Raw genomic sequence first — 25,603 nt, forward strand, 5'->3', positions numbered from 1 at the left:
ACCCGTCAACCATTACTCTTTGCTTCCTGCCACTGAGCCAATTTTGGATCCAACTAGCTACTTTCCCTTGGATCCCATGGGCTTTTACTTTTTTGACCAGTCTGCCATGTGGGACCTTGTCAAAAGCCTTGCTAAAATCCACGTACACTACATCATTATTGATGAGGGGAATTTTATAGATAATTAAGTGTTTCAGTGATGAAATATAATTGACAATGATGGTGTAACTCTACTTGATCCACTACAAGACCAGTAAATATAGTATTGTCTATATAATAAATATGCTGCATAAGACTTTAGTGAATATTGATATGGAATATTGCTCTTCTGATAAACCAGGAGTGTATTATTCCTTGAGAAAAACTCAACACTTATACCAGGAAAAAACTTAAGCATTTTCTCTGCATAGAAACATCGAAAATAGGAACAGGAGTAGGCCATTCGGCCCTTCGAGCCTGCTCCGCCATTCAGTATGATCATGGCTGATCCTCTATGTCAATACCATATTCCTGCTCTCTCCCCATACCCCTTGATGCCTTTTGTGTCTAGAAATCTATCTAGCTCCTTCTTAAATATATTCAGTGACTTGGCCTCCGCAGCCTTCTGTGGTAGAGAATGCCACAGGTTCACCACCCTTTGAGTGAAGAAATTTCTCTTCATCTCAGTCCTAAATGTCCTACCCCGTATCTTGAGACTGTGACCTCTCGTTCTGGACCCCCCAGCCAGGGAAAACATCCTCCCTGCATCCAGTCTGTCTAGCCCTGTCAGAATTTTGTATGTTTCAATGAGATCCCCTCTCATTCTTCCAAACTCGAGTGAATACAGGCTGAGTCGACCCAATCTCTCCTCATACGACAGTCCTGCCATCCCAGGAGTCAGTCTGGTGAATCTTCGCTGCATTCCCTCTATGCAAGTATATCCTTTCTTGGGTAAGGAGACCAAAACTGCACACAATACTCCAGGTGTGGTCTCACCAAGGCACTATATAACTGCAGTAAGACATCCTTGCTCCTGTACTCAAATCCTCTTGCAATGAACGCCAACATACCATTTGCCTTCCCAACTGCTTGCTGCACCTGCATGTTTGCTTTCAGTGACTGGTGTACAAGGATACCCAGGTCCCTTTGTATATCAACATTTCCCAATCTGTCACTATTAAAATAATACTCTGCCTTTCTGTTTTTCCTTCCGAAGTGGATAACTTCACATTTATCCACATTATATTGGATCTGCCATGTATTTGCCTAATTGTCACTCAAATTTAGACACTCAAATTGTCTAAATTGTCTTGAAGCCTCTTTGCATCCTCCTCACAACTCACGATCTCACCTAGTTTTGTGTCACCAGCAAACTTGGAAATATTACATTTGGATGTTCAACTATGGATGTCGTATATGATACAACATGAAGACCAAGACTTTTTTTAATTAAAAAAAAATCTGTTGCCTGTGCAGCAGCTAATGTGAGTACCTACATGAGATTATACTTTCTCAGGCATATTCTGGCATAAAGTAAAACTAATCAGATACTATAACTATGTGTAATTTTTGAGACCACTTCCTGGATATACTTTATTCACCTCTTTATGCAATTACCCACATATTTCCCTATATTAAATGGCAAACAGTGCTTGCATTGCATTAAAATAGAACCTCACAAAATGCCGCCCACTCTTAACACCCCGCATTGGATCATAGAAAGAATGATGACTTCTTTATATACGAGGGACTTTTTGTCACCAATTTTGTTTCTGTTAAATGCACTGTAGACTTTACCAGCACAATAGTTTAAACACTTTCCTTCCTGCTACATCCCTCAATTCCTTTTTCTCCAAAAGCACTTTTGAACCAATTCGTACTGTCCGCTTCAATGCATTTCATTCTTTAATTAGTGATATGAATTCGGATCAGCTGCTGATGTCTATTCGTGTTCATTGGTGTCATTGTTCCCTTAAGTGGTACGGTTGCCTGCTTTTTTACAGAGGTTGACTCCCACTCCCCTGTATCTGCTAGCACAGTAGCAGAAGCTGGGAGTGTAATAATGAAACTCCCTTGTGATCTGGACAGATCTCTGTGTCTTAAACACGTGCAATTCTTTAATCTTTCCAAAAGTGGACTGAGTTAACATTAGATGCAGTGTCATTTGGTTCGGTTCATAAGTTGCTTTATTCCACAGTAGGTACAACATACAGAACATAAGTATGATGAAAGTGATTATTACAATTAAATCAACTTCTGTTTACATACTGTTAGAAAAATTGATGAGCTTCCAACACTAGCCCACTTCAGTGGGTCATAGGAACATAGAATGATACAGCACAGGAGGCCATTTGGCCCATCATGCCTGTGCTGGGTCTTTGAAAGAGCTATCCAATTAGTCCCACTCCCCTGCTCTTTCCCCATACCCTGTAAATTTTTTCCCTTCATGTATTTATCCAATTCCCTTTTGAAAGTTACTATTGTATCTGCTTCCACCACCATTTCAGGCAGTGCATTCCAGATCATGACAACTCGCTGTGTAAAAAAAAATGCCCTCATGTTGACTCTGGCTCTTTTGCTGATCACTTTCAATCTGCTTCTCTGGTTACTGACCCGTCTGCTACTGGTATCAGTTTCTCCTTATCAAAACCGTTCATGATTTTGAACACCTCTATCCAATCTCCTCTTAACCTTCTCTGTTCTAAGGAGAACAACCCCAGCTTCTCCAGTCTCTCCACATAACTGAAGTCCCTTATCCCTGGTACCATTCTAGTAAATCTCTTCTGCACCCGCCGTAAGGCCTTCACATCCTTCCTAAAATGTGGTGCCCAGAATTGAACACAATACTCCAGCTGAGAGCTAACCAGTGTTTTATAAAGGTTTAGCATAACCTCCTTGCTTTTGTACTCTATGCCTCTATTAATGAAGCCAAGGATCCCATATGCTTTTTTAACAGCCTTCTCAACTTGTCCTGCCACCTTCAAAGATTTGTGTACATACACCCCCAGGTCTCTCTGTCCCTGCACTCCCTTTAAAATTGTACTATTTAGCTTATATTGCCTCTCCTTATTCTACCTACCAAAATGCATCTCTTAACACTTTGCTGCTTTAAATTTCATCTGCCATGTGCCTGCCCATTTCACCAGTCTGTCTATGTCCTCCTGAAGTCTGTTACTATCCTCCTTATTGTTTACTACATTTCCCAGTTTTGTGTCATCTTCAAACTTTGAAATTATACCCTCTATACCCAAGTCCAGGTCATTAATATATATCAAAAAGAGCAGTGGTCCTATTGACTGACCCCTGGAAGTGTACATCACTGTATGCTTGTAAGCACGTAGCATCACTGAATATTACATGTATGATGTATTATACACCCTAAGGGACAAGTCTAGATATACACAAATTGCTTTCACTTCAGATTGCATTCTATGTGAAGTGTGGCTAAAGTGAATCTAGTTTTAAATTCAAATCGAACCTAGAATATTATGTTCACTTTTTTTTCTGGATGCAATCCACATCATTTTGTGCTGCGTCATTAATTCTGCACTTTCATTCAGATACTTACTTAATGGTAAGTTAGTCTGCATTAACTTTGTCTCAGTGGAACTAAATAGTTTGGTCCAGTGTTTGTAATAAATGATATTCTGCACATTAAAATACCCACCATTCCAGAAGTGATGCATGCTGCTATAAAGCCAGTATAGTATATATTCAGCACTTAAATTAGTAAAATGCCATCATTTGCTAGTAAGCCTAGATGAATTTATAAATAAAACTGACAAATAATGTTCACCTTTTTATCTTATTAAAGTGCAGTTGATTACCTTTATATCACACCCATTAGATGTTCGTATTTAAATAGCATTAAGGCAGCAGTACGTACACACAATTCAGTTCCCATGTACTGAAACAGATAGGAACATAGAAATGAAAGAAGTGGAAGAAATGATTGCGGTCCATTTTGCCATACTCAAAAGTTAGAAAACCAAGAAACGAGAGACATTCAAGCACTGGAGGCAGCGCAGAGAACTGTGAGCCAGTGTCTAGGGTCTGAGTTCTGAGGAAAGACTTGAGAAACTCGGGCTTTTCCACTAGAAAGGAAGTGTCTGAGAGATCATCATCATAGCTTATCGCTCCAAAGCTGCAGGCCCTGAAGAGGGCCATTTATGCCTACATCTCCGTCTTCTATTACAGCCTTAGTGCATATTGTCAGATTTGGTTTCTCCCATAGCTAGCTACAATGGCAGATTAACAGGGGACATGAAGTAAATGTATCTGACTTGACCCCTGTCTGTGAGTTGATCTTATAGAAGTATATAAAATTGTCAAGGGTATAGAAAAGTTAACCTGCAATATTACTTTAAATTAAACTGCAGGAGGAGAATAAGGTTCAAATTAGTAACGATAATTTTAGGACTGATATCAGGAAGTTCTTCTTTACCCAGAGAATGATCAACCTGTGGAATAAACTTCCAGATAGACTAGTGAAGGCAAAAACACTGGAATCATTTAAGAAGCAATTGGACACAACGGGTGGACGATAGAGTCTCTCTGAATGCATAAATTAAGATGGGCTGAATAACTTTCCTCATTGATAATTATCTTGTGATCTTGTAAACCCACAACCTCCTGACTCAGAGATGCGAGTGTTATTAACTGGGCCAAGTTGACACTGACAATGCAATAAAACAGAAAATGCTTGAAATATTCGGCAAGTCAGGCAGCATCTGTGGAGAAAGAAACAGACTAAACGTTTCAGGTCGATGACCTTTCGTCAGAACTGGAAGAAGTTATAGATTTAACAGTTTTTAGTAAGTACAGAGCCAGGCAAGAGGCAGGGAGTGGAGGAAGGGGAGGGGAGGAAATAACAAAATGGAAGAAGGTCTGTGATAGGATGGAGGGCAGGAGTGATTTAATGACAAAAGGGATGATGGTTCAAGGCAAGGAGAGTGGTAATGGGACAAGTAAAGAAATAAAAGATGGGTCTAGAGGAGCTGTAAATGGCAACAGCAGAACCATTACCAGCACCCGCTGTCCGAAAAAATGGGAGTAGTGGTTCTGCCATTGACAATGCAAGGTTGAGCCCCCTGTAGTAGTGACCAAAATTGTACACCGTATTAAGAGTGGACAGACCCTTTGTAAAAGCTCATTATTACATTCTGGAGCTAATGTACTATCCATTTAGCTATACCTTCTTTAGGGCTGCTGCATGCTATGTTAAGAGAGTGCTTCTAAATTTCTCTCCTGTATTCTGTCCTGTAGACAGTTTAGCTCAAATTAGTAGAGCTTATTCCAACTCACCAGTCTCATCACCTTTGCACTTATCTCCATTAAACAACATTTATCACCCATGATCTAAACTTCCTAATCTATATAAATCCCTCTGTATTTGATCCATTTGCTCCATATTGTTTGCCATGCTACCACCTACAATGTAGTATTTTCTTCGGGCTTTGTTTCCTCCCTCATTTCCAAATCATTTACGCACATTTTAAATGCCTGTGCATTGATCTCTGAGGCTCCCCACTGGTCACCTCATTCAAAGCCAATTCATTAATGCAGCTCCATGTGCTGCTATATTCTGCTTGCTCTGTTTCACACAAATTCCAATCCACTTTAGAAGATGCCCCCCCTATTCCATGTCTTCCCCTTGTGAACCAATCTTCTGTGTGTGACTGTCTCAGAAGTTTTTGCTAAAATCTAAATGTATAGCTTCCACTGCATTCCCCTTATCCATCAGGTCTGTTATTTCTTCAAAGAATTGCAGTAGTTTTGTCAAAAATGACCACCCTCCCATAAAGCTATGTTGACTCTATATTCCATATTGCTCTAAGTGCTTCATCCTTCTTTCCTTCAGGATGTTCTGTAATGCATGTCTTGTAGCAGCCCACAACCTTCCAAAACTGCTTCCTAACATGACACTAATGAATGTTGTAGTATACTGGAGCAGAAGATAAAGAGCTGATCAAAAGTCTTATACAGCATTTACTGCACCAGAACATTCACAGTAGCAGTAGGAAACAGAATTTAATTTATATTTTAAATTTGCTCCAAGGATAAATTCATGTGATTTTGATTTCAAAGAATAATTGTTTCAATTCAATATACCTCGCCACTGAGATTATTCTAGGTACGAGTTCAAGTTTCTTGATTATTCATCAACTGTTCAATTTTCACAGGAACAATTACAATAATATGTTACTGATGTGATAAGCTGCTTTAAAAGGTGGCATGGCAGAACGTAAAGTAGGGCTGAAGATTTGTTTAATGGAATAATTCTCAACCCTTCTAAAATAAGTAATTTAAGTTTAAGTTGTTGTGCTCTGTATTGAAAATAAAACATTACTGAAAGTTTTTTAAAAAAAACTATTTTTGAAAAGTAACCATGCCAGATTTTTCCAATTCATGTAACAGGACAGCAGATAGAAGACCTGTAAGATAACAGTTGTCATAGAAACACAGCCAACATTGACAAATATGGAAGAGTTTGTAATTTAACATTTCTGCAGAATTTCAAATTGTGACATTCTGTTGTTAGATTTCAGCAATAGCAGGGAGTAAGTAGGCTCTCTTTTGGGCATCTTTCCAGACATTTCTGCAGTCAGACAACCAATTGCTGATCAAGATCTGCTTCTCTGTTATGTTATTTCCTTGGAAGGTCTGGGAGTCTGTCTGAGTTTTTAGGGTATCTTTGAAATGGTCCTTAGACTCCAGCCGTTTGATTCCAACATCTCCAACCAACGAAGCTGGCAGAGTTTGCAGCTTTCTAGGCATCCTTTGTACTTTGCAGTTTGGACTAATTTCCTTGGATGGCCGAGACCAATGCTTGTTGAGAGATATGAAATTCATCTTTGTGTCACTCCTGGTGTTTGAGATTCTCTTTGTCCCTGTGTTTGGATTAGTGTTATGTTGTCTTGAGCCTGACTTCTGTAAATCCAATTCAGAGCAGCTCATCTCTCTTTGTAAGAGCTCTGAGGAGGAAATTTGTGGGAAACTAAATATGTTTGTCAAATCATGCTCTTTTATTAACTTTTCACATTTTAAGGATGTATTGGACTTTTGCTGTAATATTATTTTCTCAATAGTCTTGCTGTGAAGGAGACGGGTAGGATTCTTTTTGGAAATATTTGGAAGAAGCCCTTCTTTCTGCCCGTATAGTTCTTCCAATGGGTCAAACTTGACCTGAGAAGAGATTTTTTTGTTCGTCTCAAACATGATGATGACATTGTCCAAGGAAATGATATCAGCTGCATAATTTTTTTTAGTATTCTTCAAACTAATTTTAGAGGCATCAGGATCAACTTGTGAAAGCAACCTTTGGTCTTGTCGGAGGTGGTTAAGTTTGCTCAGGTCCTGAAATTCACATGAGCTGTCCTGTAGTGCAGAAAATGTTGGCTTTGCTAACTGACAGATAGACTGCAGATAGTCATCTGTTGATCCAGAATCAGAATTAATGTCATATTTATTAGGGCATTTTGTACTAGTGCTTATATCCTGCAGCACTTCTTCATAGGCTTCACTAATTGTTGGGAGGTGCTGTACCAAGATCAGTCTAGAGCTTGGCCTCATGGCTAGGAAAAAAAAGAGAGCTCATTCACATAAGATAACCTACGTATACACCACTTAACATTTTAAAATTCAAATAAATCCATTTAAAATGAATCTGGTAATCTATTTCAGGATTCTTTTCTGGTAGCAGGTCACCTGATGCAATTATTTTCATTTTGGACAGGTAACTATCATTTTGATTCTTTCTTTCCCCCTTAAATAAATCCTTTATGATTTACTATTGCAGTTTTCTTTTCCATGGCCTATCTATTAATTTTCAGTCAGAAAATCTGTATGCAGGAAGCTCCAGCACATCACATCAGTGGACACAATGCTCAGTGGATTAAATGTAGGAAAGGGAGATTTCCACTTGAAGGCAGACTTGGCGCACTTAACAATTCTCTTAAATCAAGCTGAAGGGTCCCAATGTTGTAATAGAACTTCCACCTACCAACAGAAAATATATGTAGTGAGACTGTGTAGTTGGGAAAATTTAGTGATGCTGCAATTCCATCATCGGAGAATTAGGGGTACAGTTTCTCCGAACTGTACTCTCTTAAAATGTGGTTCAAATCTGGTTGGTGGGAGCATTAAGATTATTTCAAGAATTGGAAAAAATTAAACCAAAAGAGCAATAAGGACAAGGGAAGAAAATAATATAATAAAGAAAATTGATAGTTTTACCCTTCCATGCTCTTTACTGGCACTTTAAGGATTTCCACTCCTCAACTACCTATAAATAGTAATTTTTTTAATATTCATTCATGGGATGTGGGCGTCACTGGCAAGGCCAGCATTTATTGCCCACCCCTAATTGCCCTGAGAATGTCCACCACCATTCATGACTGGATATGGCAGGACTGCAGAGCTTTGATCTGACCGTTGGTTGTGGGATAGCATGTAGATTTCCACTCTTCAACCACCTATTAATAGTAATTTCCTACATTACAGGAATCTGATGGTCCCAGATGCCCTGTAGAGGGCGGCATGTTTTTTTTATCTCTAATTTTCAGGAACTTGCCGTGCAAAAGCTCATAGAAAGTCTATGGGCAAGGGCAAGTCTAACGAATGGCTGGCGCTGTTTGTTCACCGCTCACTGCAAAATCCGGCCCATTTAGTGCCATCCATCACTAGTACCAGACAGGGTTACAACTTGTTTTCAGCTACTAGCAGACGTCCTGTGGCATTGCTCAAAGTAAGTCAAAGGATATAATGACCAGAACACTATATCATGGAACACACAATAAAAAGAAAGAACATATATAGCGCCTTTCATGACCTCAGAACACAGGGAATACAGCAATATACCCTCTAATTTTTTTTTTGGCTATTTGCGGAATGAATTTGGGTTTGTGCACCGATATAAAGGCTGTGTGCACCACCGTAAAAAAAATCACAACTTTAAATGGAAGATCTTTTTAGAAAACATTATTGAGGGTAAATAACAAACAGAACAAATGTTAAAAAAAAAACAATGGGTAATTGTAACAATTTAATGTTATATTGGCTGATAAATTTATAAAATTAATGAAACAGGTTTCTTAAGTTGCACTAGGATTGAGCAGACTAGTCTCGTTATATTTTATTAAAAAATATCTGATGGGAATGATTCGAATCAGCTTTTTGTTGAATCAGCTTAATGACTCTGATTCAATCAGAAATAAATCGTGTGCAATCAGAATTTTAAAATTGAGTCAGAAATACAAAACAGCTATCAAATCAGTCATTGTGAATTTGGGGATAGGGAACAGTTTAATTAAAGCTCCCCCCCACCCCTCCATTGAATCCTCAGCAGGGTTTCAAAAACTATTGCATTACAATTGTGCATCTTGCAGGTCTCATTAGTTTTGGCTGCCTCTATGTAAGGCAGGGAGCAGTTTGGTCATGGACCCCTCATCTGTGATTGGGTGGAGGTGCCTGGTCTTTGATTGGGTGGAGGTGTCTGGTCTTTGATTGGGTGAGGATGCCTGATCTTTGATTGGGTGGAGATGCCTGGTCTGTGATTGGGTGGATAGGTCCGGTCTGTGATTGGCCACTGACAAACGCATCGGTTTCGCCAATCGGTTTACATTTTACTTCCTGGTCTGGTTTCTGCGCAGCCATTCGGCAGCTCGCTGACTGCATTTCCTGGCAAAGCAGTAAATAATGCGACTGCTGGAGCTGGAGCTGGAGCTGAGGGATCGGACACTCAGACACTCTCCAGCACCAGAGGCACAGCAGCCTGCCTGAAGCTGGAGCATTGGGGACTGAGCATTGGGGGACAGGGGCAGACAACAGACTGCTGAATGGTTGCACACGTGCACAGCTTTGAGAGAACAGTGGAACACAGCAGCCAATATATGCATGGCAAGTTCCCACAAACAGCAATGAGATAAATGACCAGATAATCTGTTTTAGTGATGTTGGTTGATGGATAAATGTTAACCAGCACACTGGGAGAAGTTCCCTGCTCTTCTTCCAATAATGCCATGGGATATTTTATATCTACATGAGAGAGCAGCTGGGGGCTCAATTTAATGTCTTCATTTCATGTCAAAGACAGCACCTCTGACAGTGTAACACTCTTTCAGTACTGCACTGAGTGTCTGCTTAGATTATGTGCTCAATGCTCTGGAATGTGCCTTGAACTCACGACCTTCTGACTCAGATATGAGAGTGCTACCGCTGAGCCAAAGCTGACACTTGCTCACAGACAAAAGTTAGAAAAATTTGTATTTCTCTCTTCCTGTAACTATCTCTCTACTCATCTCATGCTTTCTGTTCTTGTGTTTGTCCTCTACTCGTTCTGTCTCCCTTTTTCTCTTTCTTTCTCTGTATGCCTCTAATTCACTTTTGTTGTTGTCTCGGTATCACTGGATTTGCCTTGGGCTGTTTCTCATTCGTACCCTGTTTATGTAAGTCTCTCCTGCTCTCTGTGTCCTGTATTCTGTACATCTCATGTCCTCTTTGTATGTCTCACATATTTTGTCTTTTTCTCTACATTTTTTGCTTTCTTTTTCTGTGTATGTGTTTGAATCTCTCTTACTTCTTGTATATCTGATACTCTGTATGCCTCTCATACACTTTCCCATTCTTGTTTCTTTTTCTTCCTGTATGCTTCATACTCTCCCCTTTTTCTCTCACTTGCCACAGAAACCTGGAGTTAGACTCTGGACTCCAAATCTCTGAGTGGGGGCTGGAGTGTGTCATTTTGTTGCACTTACATGAGATAACAAGGGTCCAGAGCCTGGCTTGGGAGGGAGGACGCTGCAATTTGGGACTAGGATAGAGAAGAAATGAATGGGCAGGCATGGAATGCAGTTCTGGCTGTTATTAATTAATATTGATTTGTGTTGTCCATGTGGATCAATAGGTCATGATTAGTATTAACACCTGTTTTAGGCAGATGCTGTGAATATCTGAAAAGGTGTCCTTGGGGTGCAGGGCATAGCCCTGCGAAATTGGTAATTTTTGTCCCGGTTCTCCCCACCCCCAAAAAAGTGCGCAATGATGATCAATTTCTACCCCATAGCATCCACTAAATTAATCCTACTACCAGTAAACTCTAAAATATTATAACCAAACATTGATCAAACACACACCTTTGCAATTTAAACTTCAGCTCTGCTTGATAAATAGGAAACAACTTAATATAAAGTGGAGAATACCATTCTAGCAGAGGAATTGGCTATATCACATTTGATAAGTATCATGATACAGGGTGGAGATTTATGTTAAAATGTGTTTCTCTAATGAGCATTACTTACATTAGCATTAATATTTGAGTGCAGGTTCACATTTAACTAAAATTAACGGTAATTATAGCAGTAACACAGTTTTTAAGAGAAGGCAAATTGCTGGATGAATGAGAGTTCAATTTACAAAGTAAATGCATATTCATTGCATAAAATACTGTGGTGGGAATCAGCAATAATATGAAAGCTGAAGGTAGAAGTCACCACTGCTGGAGTACATAAATATTGATGCACTCTCAATCCCCAGGATAAAACCATGAAAGAACAAAATACTGCACATTAAAAGGAAGTTATCCAAATAAAATGAATGTATCATATAGAGCACTGCAGGATAACATTTTCAATACAGAGTTCATTTTTACCTTCAGATGCTTCCTCTTTTAAAATTAATACTTCAGTTTCATTTCACAGCTTTACCTGAGCAGTTTGCGCCTGTGAACGTTGACTGGATTTGTTGCTTCTCAATAAACACTGACCACGAGGGACCCTTTGATTCAGGAGAAATCTCAGACAAGACTGCATACAGTGCTGGAAAATCAGTACTCAGTCAGTGTCTGCTGCAATGGATTAGCTTCCTGCTGCTAAATTTAGATTTTTGGACTTTCAGTTCCCGGAGAATAGATATTTGAAGACTGGGTTATTGTGATGGCGAGGGAGAGAGTGAAGGCAGGAGTTAGACATTTCCAGTGATAGCCTGGTACTCTCAGTTCAGAAATAACAAATTATTACAAATCATCGACTATGCCCTAGTGTTATGTTGGCACATTAATGCCAGCTTTTTCAGGCTTTGTTCTGCACTTCCTGCACTGATTTGCAAGTTATTCTGGTATGAGACCAAATCTATTTAAGACCCATGAGTATGTTCTTAAACAATAGATCCATAAATAATATGGACAACACAATATCTTATGGAAAAGTAGAATTCTCCTTTATACAGGTTTTTCAAACAGTGCTATTTTTACTAAGATGCAATGGCATACTTATTTGTATATTCTATGTTATTTCCATCTCATTCCTGTGTTTTTCTACAGTCATTCAGGCTGTGACTAGCAATATTTTCAGCTGGTAAACTTTATATTTGAAGAAAGCAAATCTCCTGACTACAGCCAATGGATCACTGGGACATTAGTCCTGCCAAGTTTTATTAGACTGAGTCATTTTTATCTCCCCTAATTGGAGGTTGGTTGACCTGCACCATGGTTACAGCAGGTAGCACTTGGCATAAAGAAAAATATGTAAAATATTTAACTGCACTCCACATTGCAACTAAAAGTAACTGAGCACTAAGTACTGGCCTGCCCCATGCTAGATGAACTGACACAGAAGCTTAGCAGAACCACAACAACAACATGCAATAAACAGTATATGTAGAGAGGGGAGCATTAGTTACAGTGAGAGATGCACCACAAATAACACTTGTGTAAATATTCCAGAAATCAAACCGTAGGATTTTAAAGTCAAAATTCTTGATAGTATTATGTAAGTTTGCCTAAAGTTTGAAATGTTTTTGCATTTATTCTTGACAAAAGGACTGCTACAAATGCACATTCTAGTATCATTCAAAATACAGTCCTGTACTGATGTTTACTAGTTACTGAAAGTATTTAAAGAAGCAAGCTGTTTGAGTGTTTTGAGTCCTAATACATATTAGATGAAGATAAAAATTTAGTAAGGGATTAACATATATTGAACTCCAAGTTAATTGGTTACTTTATCTGCTGATTATTGTAGTGCGACATTCTTGCAAAATGGTTTGATGACCAGAATGCCTTACTTTCTGCTGAAACAATCAACATTTTCATTGCTAAGCTGTAAAAGTATATGGTTAGGAGCTGTGCTCTTCAACTATTTCCCTTTCCTGTGGGCTGGGGGATGAGAACCCTAACGCTTATAGTCAGTGCAAATATCGCTATTTGAAGTGGTTTGCACCCAGAGTTAGACCACTGTATGCAATCGTTCGACTGTTTGAGGACTGAAGAAATATCTCTGCATTAAGATGGTTCTGTAGATATTTGGATCTACTCATAAAAATCCTCTTTTAGTAAAGAGATGTTCTTTGTATTTTTAAAAGTGCAATAGTGATTAAGTTGAACGATGAATCCAATGCAGAGTCAGAATCAGTCCCAATATGAACCGGTCCAAATTTAATTTAAAAAGTACAAACATTGGCTCAACCAGGATGCCTCAGATTAAATTTGTGTCTGTTTCTACTTTTTAATAACAACTGGTTCAGCTTCAAGACCAAAGGCAGATTACTTTTTTTTACATTTAATTTTTTTAAATTGTGGAGGTGGTTTGCATCCAATTAGTAGTGTCAGTTGGCTTAGTGGAGGCATTCTTACCTCTGAGGCAACAGATGTAGGTTCAAGCTCCAATCCAGGACTTCACCTAATTTAGCTGCAATACTTAGGGTATCCTGCAATTTTGGAGGTACCAGCTTTTGGATAAGATTTTAAACCATGACTCTGTCCATCTGTTCAGCTGGGTGTGAATGATCCCACGACACTATCTGAAGAAGGGCAGGGAGGTGTCCTGGCCATCATTCACATCACCAAAACAAATCAACTGCTCATTTGCTGTATATGAGACTTGTGCAAATTGGTTGCCAAGTTTAACGACCAAACAGTATCTCTACACTTCAAAAGTAGTTCATTGGCTCTGAAGCACTTTGGGATGTCCAAGAAGGGGTGGAAATTCATTTGTATTTCGCCCAGTTTTTGGATATGAAATTGGCGTTCCACTTATCAATTTCAAGGTGGGACGGCCCTTCCCAGAATGGCGCACAAAAGGCGGCCACTGCCATGTTGGTTAAGGTGCTCCTTAGGTGTCCCCGGTGGCTGTGTGAAATGAATGCTAGCCTCATTAAAACATTAAATAGGAGTCCTGCATTTGGATTAGGACCCTTTTGGGAAATTGGTGCCTGGCAGCATTTGGATTCGCTCATTCATAAATCCGCCCAGAAAATCATGGTGCAAACACGCAGGAAGCAGTCCGAATCAACGATATTTAATGGGATCCCCACCCCCAATAAGGTGAGTCTCTGATATTCCAAGTGGAAATGAAAATTGAGAGAGATATATAACAGGCCGCTGAATCGATATCGCCTGTTTTACACTATCACTCAAAGTCAAAATTACCCCCAATGATTAATTACCCCCTGAAGCACTTGTGGCATTGAGAGTTTACGCATCTATCTTGCGCTAGGTACATTTTGGGCACAAGTTATATACAAATTAGAGGATCGCCCATAATGCTCCTAGAGCACCTGAAAAACGACACTCAACACTTGGGTAAATTGGGTGCAACAGGAGAAGGCCCATCCATATGTTGGAATCTTTAGCTTTAATGGGAGTGACTTGCTGCTAGTCGTTGCTGTATTTATTTGCAGCTATTTGGTGTTTTCCTGTTAATATAGTATTCTGTTCAGCTGCTTCGCTGGAAATGGATTTATAGACAACATCTTAAAGCTGTGCCCCACATATCTCTGTGTCTTGCTTCTACTAGCCATACAATTTTGAGTCAGTTCCCCTTTAAGGGTGACCAGCAGGCTTTCAAGTTCTATTGGGACCTGATATTCTGCCCCCGGCCTTTGTGCTTTATGGGCAAATGGAAGAGCAACTTCCGGCGAGCGCACATGCGCAGTCAAACGCGGAATTACAGAAGTTGCTCTACCATTTGGCCTATTTGTTTGAAAGCTGCGCAGGAAGGAGAGCTCGCCAGCTGAATGAATGGACCAGCTCGAACATACTCTCCTGCCCAGCTGGAAATGAACTATCTCTCCATTAAAAAAAGGTACGCTGGGTTTTTTAGGCCTAAACTAACTTTTAACGGCGTGGTAAGTCTTAATGACTGCCAATCAACCTCTCTGGCACTGAGAATTAACTGTTAAAAGTATGGAGTCTCACTACATCCAATTTTAATTGTTGGACATTTCTAAAAATGTTTTTTTTACTTCTGTCTGATTCTTTTATCTGTATCTTTTAATTTGATATTTCTTAGCCTCTCTTTATTTAATTTTCTCTAACTGATTTTATATTGAATTTACTGTTGTAGCCTTCACTTCCTGATTCTGACGCTTGTCAAGGATGCTTCAAGCTGATTGGTTGAGGGGAGAGAGAGCTCCTGTCCCCGCTATCACAGCTCACAGAAGCCTGGGAAAAAATGCTGCACTTTATGCAGGTCACCATTGAAGCAAGTTGCCGCCCAAAAGCCTGTGAATAATTAGTGGGTGAGTTTATAACTAAGAAGCAGTGGGCGACGTTCGTTCACCGCCCAGTGCAATTTCTGGGCCAATGTGTTAATATTTAAATGAGCTGACCTTGCACTGACTCATGTTACAGCATGAGGTTAGCTTGGCTCAGTGCAGGGGCGGATAGAACCCAAAGAGCCGTGGTCCTGCCACCACTGCACTGGAGCGGCATTATCCACTCCACATCTTTTGATTTAAATTTCATGTTTAAGTCATGGAAAGTCTATTACTTAAAACATGTGAAATCATTCTATGGATGATAAATGCACCATCAGTTCAGAGATTCTACTCTATTTGATCAGAAATGGTCACAAGACAGAGATAGATACTGAAGACCTGAGGAAAGCTGCAGGAGACAAATGCAAGTTGTCAGGATAGAGAGAAAAACACTCAAAGGTGGAAGAATGTACTACACCCCAAGAAGGTGTCTGAAGGATTTAGCAAGCTGTGAAGAAAGCTATCAGGAAATAAACATAAGTACATAATTACTATAAAAAATTACCCTTGAGCTCACCAATCTTCCCATGCTATTTTTATTAAAGTTGGGATTGTGTGTGACTTTGAGGGGAACTTCCATGCACCTGCTGCCCTTGTCCTTCTAGGTTTGGGAGGTGCTGTCGAAGAACCTACACATTGATTTCAAAATCCTTATGCAAATCTCCATGTCCTCAGCTCTCCCCACCTTTGCAACCCCATTCAACCTATTTCCTCTGGAGAACAACTTATAACTTGGTGTAACTGGGACTCAAATCTGACAGACTCAGTATCAGAACAATCGTATCAGCATTTTCCAACTGTAGATAGATTCCCACACAAAACTGATTATTTTTAAAATAAAAGTTAGTATGTTATTTAAATAGGTTACAAGCAAATAATTTATTTGAGAAGAAGATTGCACTCTGTTTATTGTTACTTAAAATGAAAACAGGAGGAAAGTGCCTTGTCCTTACAGAGCAGGTAATGCTACCCAGACCTTCCAAAGGTTTTTGATGAAAATCTTTTTGATGAAAAATAGTATTTCGCTGCAATTGTTTGACTATCATGATCTATGTAACTACCAGTATTCACTTATACTAGAAGTCTTCTTTGAATCTGCTTTGGGTCCAATTTAAACAGTATGATGCAATTTAAGTATTCAAATATTATTAATCGGTGCCACTTACAGTAATGCAAAGTGCCAGCTGCAATTATTAACTGTTGCAACATTGAGGAACAGACAATGGGAGTGTAATTTGACTTGGGTGGGGACCCAAAACGGATGGTATCGCAGCTGCCACCAGTTATACGTCCCACCCGATATTCAGTTCCAGTGAAGTCAACGGAACTGAATATTGAACGGACGTATAACAGGCGGCAGATGTGATACTGTCCGTTTTATGTCCCCGCCCAAGTCAAATTTCACCCCAGTAAGTCCAGGCCCATTCTTTTTCTGGTACTATTAAAATGCATTTATGTCACATTATATGGGACAAATATAGTTTAATATCACTGAAAGAAAGATTAATGAAGGATTTCTCTTCAATTTATTTACAAAAGTCAAAACTTTGATTAACCCGATCTAAATTTTTTATATAATCATCTCTGTTGAAATTCTGGGAGCTACCTGCTAATACTTAAAACAAATACAGATTTGCCCCTGCTGTTTATTTATTTACAAAAGTGTAAGATGCTATGGAAAAAAAATACATGTTATGTACTTGACATACAACATCCCTCTCCAGCTGCAATCTAATCTGTATCTTGTAGCAATCCTCAACTCCACTCCTTGTGCAAAGTTCGATATCACAGCACTAAAGGTTTGCCCTGCCATTTCATTTATTTGTCAGAAAAAAGTGTGCTCTACTAGACCATTTGTATTACTTAATAAAAAGTTTAACTCTTACCTTAACTTGTCAATATTGATCACTATCCTTCAATAGTTAATAAAGGCTGATAAAATTCAGAACCTTGACAGGTTCTTGGTCAGTTAAAGTCGTGCTAATTACACTTTTTGTACTATACAAGCTGGTGTACTACTTTTTACTAATACACTGTTGCAGAAGTCTGTACCGTGAGTACAGTCCCTTCCACTGTATTTCTATCCTTCAAATCAAAGGAAAAGTTGGCATGGAGTTCTGCTTATAACTGTGGAATGTCATTTAGAAAACCTGAAATGGATCTACTGCAGCTTCCTGGGTTTTGACCTAACCTGGGGACCCTTACTCATTATTCACTGGAAGGTTGAAATAATAATTCACTAATGTTTTCAATTTGAGAACTTTCATTACAAAACCGAATAAACTGCAATAGCCTGAAATTTGAAATAGTAGTTACATTTTACGTGAATAGCAACTGTTGTCATTCTGCTAGTTACAAGTAAATAATATAAAAGTGTTGAGGCCAGTTTTCCTGGCCCCCTACTCAGCTCGGGTCCTGGGCAGGAGCTGTACACCTGAAATGTGCTGCACCTATCCAGGCTGAACTGTGGCCAGTTTTTGTGTCCGGCCACATGGGGGCTCAGAAGAAGCCCAGCTCTCCGCTCCTGGGGAAGTCTGAGAATTCCTGGTGCAGAAATCTGGCGTAACAGATCTCCATCCCTTTTTCTCCAGTTTTTACAAGCAAAGAATGGGGACAAAGGTTAGGAAAATCGGCCCCAGGAATGACAAAACAAAATGGGTGAGAAATTCAGGTACGCTGGTGCGGGGCGGGGGGGCACATGAAATCTTTGGGCGCGCAGGAGGCACAGGATACATACCTGGGACTTGAATGGTGAGGCCTGAGGCGCCCTCCATATTGAGCCTCGGGCTTCATTATAATGGTGCCGGCGAGACACAACAGCCAGCTGGCGAAGAGGAGTGCAAGATCGGGCTGCTGCTGGCGTTGGAATGACCCTCACACCAGTGGGTCCGGGGGTCGAAGCCAGGATCATGATCGGGGTCAGGTTGGGGGTTGGAGCCGGGATGGGGTCCAGAATCGGGATCGGGATTGGGGCTTGGGCTGAGACAGAGAACGTAGGGATCGGGTCCAGGGATATGGGCTGTTGGGGGAGGGGGGGCGATCAGGGGTTGGGAAGGGAGGCCAGGAGGGATGATAAGGGGTCAGGAGAGGCATTGTGGGCTGCTTGGGGCCAACCAATCTTGAAGTGGGGATGTGACGCCTGTTTGAGGCATGGTTAAAGGAAGCCTATTTTTTCCCTTTCCAATATGGCGGGTGGCTCACTTCTGGCCAGAAATGTGCTTCCTGCCCACCATATTGGGGGCTCAGTAGGCCAGCTAGCGCCAGAAAAACAGGCACTGCGCGGCCGAATTAATTGGTCAAATGATTTCTTTGGCATCAGATGGTGATTATCGTACTTTCACCAGTATCTGAACAAGGGGATTGTAAATACTGGGAATGAAAATCAAATTCAACAGTTTAACACTGTTCTAAACCATTGTGCCACATATTTCCAACTCAATCAGAGAATTAAACACACTTTAATCCTGGTTTTGCAATTTTACAAACTGTCTTCATCTTGTGACTGTTGAATTTTCCTTCAACAAAAAGAAACTATGATGTAATTTTATTGTAAAAACTTGGTTACAAAGCCATATACTATCAATAGAGGTGGTTAAATTGCTCTCATAAGTTATTTATGACAGTATTGAGAATGAACAGGAAATCACTTTAAAAGCCTATCTTCGGACCAAAATGGGAACAATAAATTTCCCCATTCATATGAGAGAAGGCAAAACACAATAAATACAAACATTTTAAGATCTGCCAGAAAAAGGGAATCGCAATCTAGTTTGAGCGAAACCAGCTCTTACAACACAGAGATGAGTACCCAGGTTTATTTAGACTCATAAACAGATACTGCTAGATCACTGACTCACTTCTAGTATCACCAACATTTTCTATCAGTGCATCGGTGATGGGTGGTCAGTTTAATTTGGAGCTCACAGCACCAGAGATATCACTAGAGACATTAATGTATGTTTTTATGTCACCACAGATGTTGACAGACAGATTTTCCTCGAAGCTGCAATTGCTCTGCCGCTGTAACTCCATTGGCAACCTCGTTTACGTGGCAGAGCGGGAGTAACTCTGAGGAAATTCTCAACCATTATCTTCAATGTCAGCTTGGCTCATTTGATAGCATTATCGCCTTTGAGTCAGCAGTTTGTGGATTCCAGCTCCGATCTAGTACATGAGCACATAATCCAGGCTGATAGTTCAGTTCAGTGCAGTACTGAGGGAGTGCTGCATTCTTAGAGGTGCTGCCTTTCAGATGAGATGTTGAACCAGTGCCCTGTCGACTAGTTCAAGTTGATGTGAAAGATTCCAAGGCTCTATTTTAAGAAGAGCTGCAAATTTTCTAGTCCACTGGCCATCATTCAACTTTCTCAACAAGTAACAGATGAATTGATCATTCATCTGTTTTTATATTTATTGCGATTGCATTTACATAGACTGTCAAGTCAACCGTTTTAGTCTAAGTGTCCTAACCATTCAATAGCTGAGTGAAGGACATAGTGCAAGTCCAGCAAGGAAACAAGCAGCCCTTGCTGATGGGTGCAGCCTGCAAGAATTTTGCTTACATCTTCTAATTGGCCACAGGGGTAAAGAGAAGAGTCACAAAGGCCCCATTTATTCACTGATCATTGCACCTCTGAAACGAATGAGCTTTACCCATAGATGGTGTGGAAGGACCTGTATTGCGTAATGTCATCTGCGTAAATAAAACGCCTGGCAGTCATGTCGGGAAGGTCATTTGTGAACAGATTCATAAGTGTCGGCGCTAGAGCTAAGCCCTAAGCTAGACCCTTGTTTTGGGACCTCCTTGAGCTTGTTTATTTGTCCAAGTGTCATATGCCACAAGATGTAATAGAAAAACATCTAGAAACCGAAAATATAGTGAAGAGTAGTCAACACGGATTTCAAAAGGGAAGGTCATGCTTGATCAACCTTACTGAATTTTTAAAATTCATTCATGGGATGTGGACGTCGCTGGCAAAGCCAGCATTTATTGCTCACTCTTAATTACCCTCAAAAAGGTAGTGGTGAGCCGCCTTCTTGAACCGCTTCAGACGATTCTCCCACAGTGATGATAGGTAGGGAGTTCCAGGATTTTGACCCAACGATGATGAAGGAACGGCGATATATTTCCAAGTCAGGATGGTGTGTGACTTGGAGGGAAAGGTGCAGGTGGTGTTGTTCCCATGTGTCTGCTGCCCTTGTCCTTCTAGGTGGTAGAGGTTGTGGGTTTGGGAGATGCTGTCGAAGAAGCCTTGGCGAGGTGCTGCAGCGCATCTTATAGATGGTACGCACTGCAGCCACGGTGTGCCGGTGGTGGAGGGGGTGAATGTTTAATGTGGTGAATGGGGTGCCAATCAAGTGGACTGCTTTATCTTGGATGGTGTCAAGCTTCTTGAGTGTTGTTGGAGCTGCACTCATCCAGGCAAGTGGAGAGTATTCCATCACATTCCTGACTTGTGCCTTGTAGATGGTGGAGAGGCTTTGGGGAGTCAGGAGACAAGTCACTCGCTGCAGAATACCCAGCCTCTGACCTGCTCTTGTAGCCACAGTATTTATGTGGCTGGTCCAGTTAAGTTTCTGGTAATGGTGACCCCCAGGATGTTGATGGTGGGGGATTTGGCGATGGTAATGCCATTGAATGTCAAGGGGAGGTGGTTAGACTCTCTCTGGTTGGAGATGGTCATTGCCTGGCACTTGTCTGGCGCGAATGTTACTTGCCAGTTATGAGTCCAAGCCTGGATGTTGTCCAGGTCTTGCTGCATTCGGGCACGGACTGCTTCATTATCTGAGGGGTTGCGAATAGAACTGAACACTGCGCAATCATCAGCAAACATCCCCACTTCTGACTTTATGATGGTGGGAAGGTCATTGGTGAAGCAGCTGAAGATGGTTGGGCCTAGGACACTGCCCTTAGGAACTCCTGGAGCTGAGATGATTGGCCTCCAACAAACACTACCATTATCCTTTGTGCTAGCTATGACTCCAGCCACTGGGGAGTTTTCCCCCTGATTCCCATTGACTTCAATTTTACTAGGGCTCCTTGGTGCCACACCCGGTCAAATGCTGCCTTGATGTCAAGGGCAATCACTCTCACCTCACCTCTGGAATTCAGCTCTTTTGTCCATGTTTGGACCAAGGCTGTAATGAGGTCTGTAGCCGAGTGGTCCTGGTGGAAACCAAACTGAGCATCAGTGAGCAGGTTATTGGTGAGTAAGTGCCGCTTGATAGCACTGTCGACGACACCTTCCATCACTTTGCTGATGATTGAGAGTCGACTGATGGGGCGGTAATTGGCCAGATTGGATTTGTCCTACTTTTTTCTGTGGACTGGACATAACTGGGCAATTTTCCACATTGTCGGGTAGATGCCAGTGTTGTAGCTGTACTGGAAGAGCTTGGCTAGAGGCGCGGCTAGTTCTGGAGCACAAGTCTTCAGCACTATAGCCGGGATGTTGTCAGGGCCCATAGCCTTTGCTGTATCTAGTGCACGCGACCATTTCTTGATATCACGTGGAGTGAATCGAATTGGCTGGAGGCTGGCTTCTGTGATGGTGGGGATCTCAGGAGGAGGCCAAGATGGATCATCCACTTGACACTTCTGGCTGAAGATAGTTGCAAACGCTTCAGCCTTGTTTTTTGCACTCACGCGCTGGGCTCTGCCATCATTGAGGATGGGGATGTTTACAGAGCCTTCTCCTCCTGTTAGTTGTTTAATTATCCGCCACCATTCACGACTGGATGTGGCAGGACTGCAGAGCTTTGATTTGATCCGTTGTTTGTGGAATCGCTTAGCTCTATAGCATGTTGCTTCCGCTGTTTAGCATGCATGGAGTCCTGTGTTGTAGTTTCAACTGGTTGGACCTCATTTTTAGGTATGCCTGGTGCTGCTCCTGGCTTGCTCTTCTACACTCCTTATTGAGCCAGGTTTGATCCCCTGGCTTGATGGTAATGGTAGAATGAGGGATATGCCAGGCCGTGAGGTTACAGATAGTGGTGGAATACAATTCTGCTACTGCTGATGGCCCACAGCGCCTCATTGATGCCCAGTTTTGAGCTGCTAGATCTGTTCTATCCCATTTACCACGGTTGTAGTGCCACACAACACGATGGACGGTGCCCTCAGCGTGAAGACGGCACTTTGTCTCCATAAGGATTGTGCGGTGGTCACTCCTACCAGTACTGTCATGGACAGATGCATCTGGGACAGGTAGATTGATGAGGATGAGGTCAAGTAGGTTTTTCGCTCGTGTTGGTTCTCTCACCAACTGCCGCAGGCCCAGTCTGGCAGTTATGTCCTGCCGGACTTTTTTTTTTATTCGTTCACGGGATGTGGGCGTCGCTGGCAAGGCCGGCATTTATTGCCCATCCCTAATTGCCCTCGAGAAGGTGGTGGTGAGCCGCCTTCTTGAACCGCTGCAGTCCGTGTGGTGACGGTTCTCCCACAGTGCTGTTAGGAAGGGAGTTCCAGGATTTTGACCCAGCGACAATGAAGGAACGGCGATATATTTCCAAGTCGGGATGGTGTGTGACTTGGAGGGGAACGTGCAGGTGGTGTTGTTCTCATGCGCCTGCTGCCCTTGTCCTTCTAGGTGGTAGAGGTCGCGGGTTTGGGAGGTGCTGTCGAAGAAGCCTTGGCGAGTTGCTGCAGTGCATCCTTGGTCAATCCAGTGCATTGCAGTGCATCCTTGGTCATCCAACAATACTTGGTCAGTAGTGATGCTACCGAGCCACTCTTGGTGATGGACATTGAAGTCCCCCACCCAGAGTACATTCTGTGCCCTTGCTACCCTTCTTTGAAGCAGTAACAGAAAGAGTTTTCAAGGGTAACGTAGTAGATGTAATATATTTGGACTTTCAAAAGGCCTTCGACAAGGTAGACTCATGACTAACGTCAGAGCGTGTGGAGTTAGGGAACAAATAGCTGAATGGATAGTAAGCTGGCTACAAAACAGAAAATAGAGAGTAGGGGTTGAAGGTAGATATTCAGACTGGCAAAAAGTGAGAAGTGGTGTTCCACAAGGATCGATGCTGGGACCACTGTTGTTCACAATTGACATAAAAGATTTGGACTTGGGAATCTGCAGTATAATTTCAAATATGTAATGCTATTTTTGCTATGTGCAAGTTGGTTATATTTGCTTACATGACAACAGTGACTACACTTCAAAAGTAATTAATTGACTATGATGTATTTTGAGACATCTGGAGAATATGATAAGATGTTAAATATATGCAAACTCCTTTCTTTATTAAACTACCAAATAATACAGAAATGAAAACAGGAAATGCTGGAAATAATGCCAGGTTCATCGGAAAAGAGAAAAGACAGATTAATGTTTCAAATAATGCTTTTTAGTTGCTGACAGATTAGCTGTTTATTTCCAGCATTTTCTATTTTTATTTCAGATTTCCAGTATTTACAAGTTTTATCTTTTTTTAGCAGAAAATGCAGATTCTCTCTATGAGACCAACAATAATTGGTTGCATACTAATTGTTCAAACAGCAGAAATCAACAACATTTGCCTCCCCTTACACACATACAAATACATGCACACATTTGCTACACCACTAGGAATGAGGCATGCTCACTGTTAGGCCATTGGGAGTCAAACCTTGCTCTGCCCACTAGACCACCTTGGTGCTATGGTTCATGCCACATCCATCTCTCGCCACTGTGTAACTTAAACAATCTGGATTTTGGACTGGCTTACTTATCTTTGGTCCCGAATACCACAACCTGCCTTCAGTTTCCCCACTAAATGTGAACTTTTGGCTCCCATGGTTGCCCAATAGGTAAATGCATGAAGGATCATGGTACTGCCCCATACAGACAAGGAAGGTCCCAAGTTTAATCCCTCATCTGTGCTGGGCTATCTGATCTTAGCCTGGTCAGCAATGTAAGTGTTAAAATGGGTCTCAGTTTCCCTAGGCTGAGAGGAACAATTGGCTCCTACCACTTATGATCATCCAGTCTCCCGCTATGTGGATGTTGGGTGAGGGCAGGATTGAGCTCAGCTGTGCCCTCCACAGTTCTCACTATAATGACTCTACCTTAAGAAGAGAGCCAACCAGGCCCAGAGCAAGCATTGGTCTGATTCACTGATAGGGCTGACCAGAAGCAAGTTTTACTTAGCCTGCTAACTGGGACTTGGTGGTGTATTTTTATTAATTTTTTGACAAGGAACAGGAACAGAGAGACCTGGGGGTATATGTGCACAAATCTTCGACGGTGGCAGGACAGGTTGAGAAAGCAGTTAAAAAAGCATACGGGATCCCCTATAAATAGAGGCATAGAGTACAAAAGCAAGGAAGCTATGTTGAACCTTTATAAAACACTGGTTCGGCCACAACTAGAGAATTGTGTCCAATTCTGGGCACATGCTTTAGGAAGTGAAGGCCTTAGAGAGGGCGCAGAAAAGATTACTAGAATGGTTCCAGGGATGAGAGACTTCAGTTACGTGGATAGACTGTAGAAGCTGGGGTTGTTCTCCTTAGAGCAGAGAAGTTTAAGAGGAGATTTGGTAGAAGTGTTCAAAATCATGAAGGGTTTAGATAAAGTAAATAAAGAGAAACTGTTCCCATTGGCGGAGGGGTCGAGAACCAAAGGACACAGATTTAAGGTGATTGGCAAAAGAACCAAAGGCGACATGAGGAAACCTTTTTTACGCAACGAGTAGTTATGATCTGGAAAGCGCTGCCTGAAAGGGTGGAAGCAGATTCAATTGTGGCTTTCAAAAAGGAATTGGATAAATACTTGAGCCCGACTCTCCAGCGTCTTCTGAAATGCTCAATAAATACTTGAAGGGAAAAAATTTGCAGGGCTACAGGGAAAGAGTGGGAGAATGGGACTAACTGGATTGCTCTTCCAAAGAGCCAGCTTGTGTTCGATGGGCCGAATGGCCTCTTTCTGTGCTGTAACCATTCTATAATTCTATGATTCTAAGGAGGGACTGGAGTTTAGTTGAAGTTAGGTGTGGTTTGCTATAACAATTAGTTTGTATATTCACTTATTGACTGTGAAATAGAGCAATTAAAGAGTCATATGTGGCCTCATCTAACTAAAGGTGTTAATGGTTGGGAATTTGCTGGGCCA

At 41.3% G+C, this 25,603-nt stretch overlaps 1 protein-coding gene and 1 long non-coding RNA gene across 6 annotated transcripts in view; one reads left to right on the forward strand and one right to left on the reverse strand.

The window, feature by feature from the left end:
• The window catches only part of LOC137332446 (uncharacterized), a 137,052-nt gene that overhangs the window by 61,461 nt on the left and 49,988 nt on the right, over nt 1–25,603 (forward strand). The gene's annotated exons all lie outside the window — the stretch shown is intronic.
• Nucleotides 6,339–17,574, reverse strand: si:dkeyp-72g9.4 (uncharacterized). Its single transcript, XM_067996291.1, has 2 exons — nt 17,396–17,574; nt 6,339–7,552 (listed from the first exon to the last, which is right to left on the reverse strand). Exon 2 carries the CDS (start codon nt 7,548–7,550, stop codon nt 6,516–6,518), a length of 1,035 nt encoding a protein of 344 aa, XP_067852392.1. The 5' UTR covers nt 7,551–7,552; nt 17,396–17,574; the 3' UTR covers nt 6,339–6,515.

Source organism: Heptranchias perlo, chromosome 14, assembly GCF_035084215.1.
Source record: "Heptranchias perlo isolate sHepPer1 chromosome 14, sHepPer1.hap1, whole genome shotgun sequence".
Lineage (NCBI taxonomy): Eukaryota > Metazoa > Chordata > Chondrichthyes > Hexanchiformes > Hexanchidae > Heptranchias > Heptranchias perlo.

Bases quoted from the DNA above. Each gene is read 5' to 3' on its own strand.
- si:dkeyp-72g9.4 (XM_067996291.1), bottom strand. From the start codon at position 7,550: ATGAGGCCAAGCTCTAGACTGATCTTGGTACAGCACCTCCCAACAATT.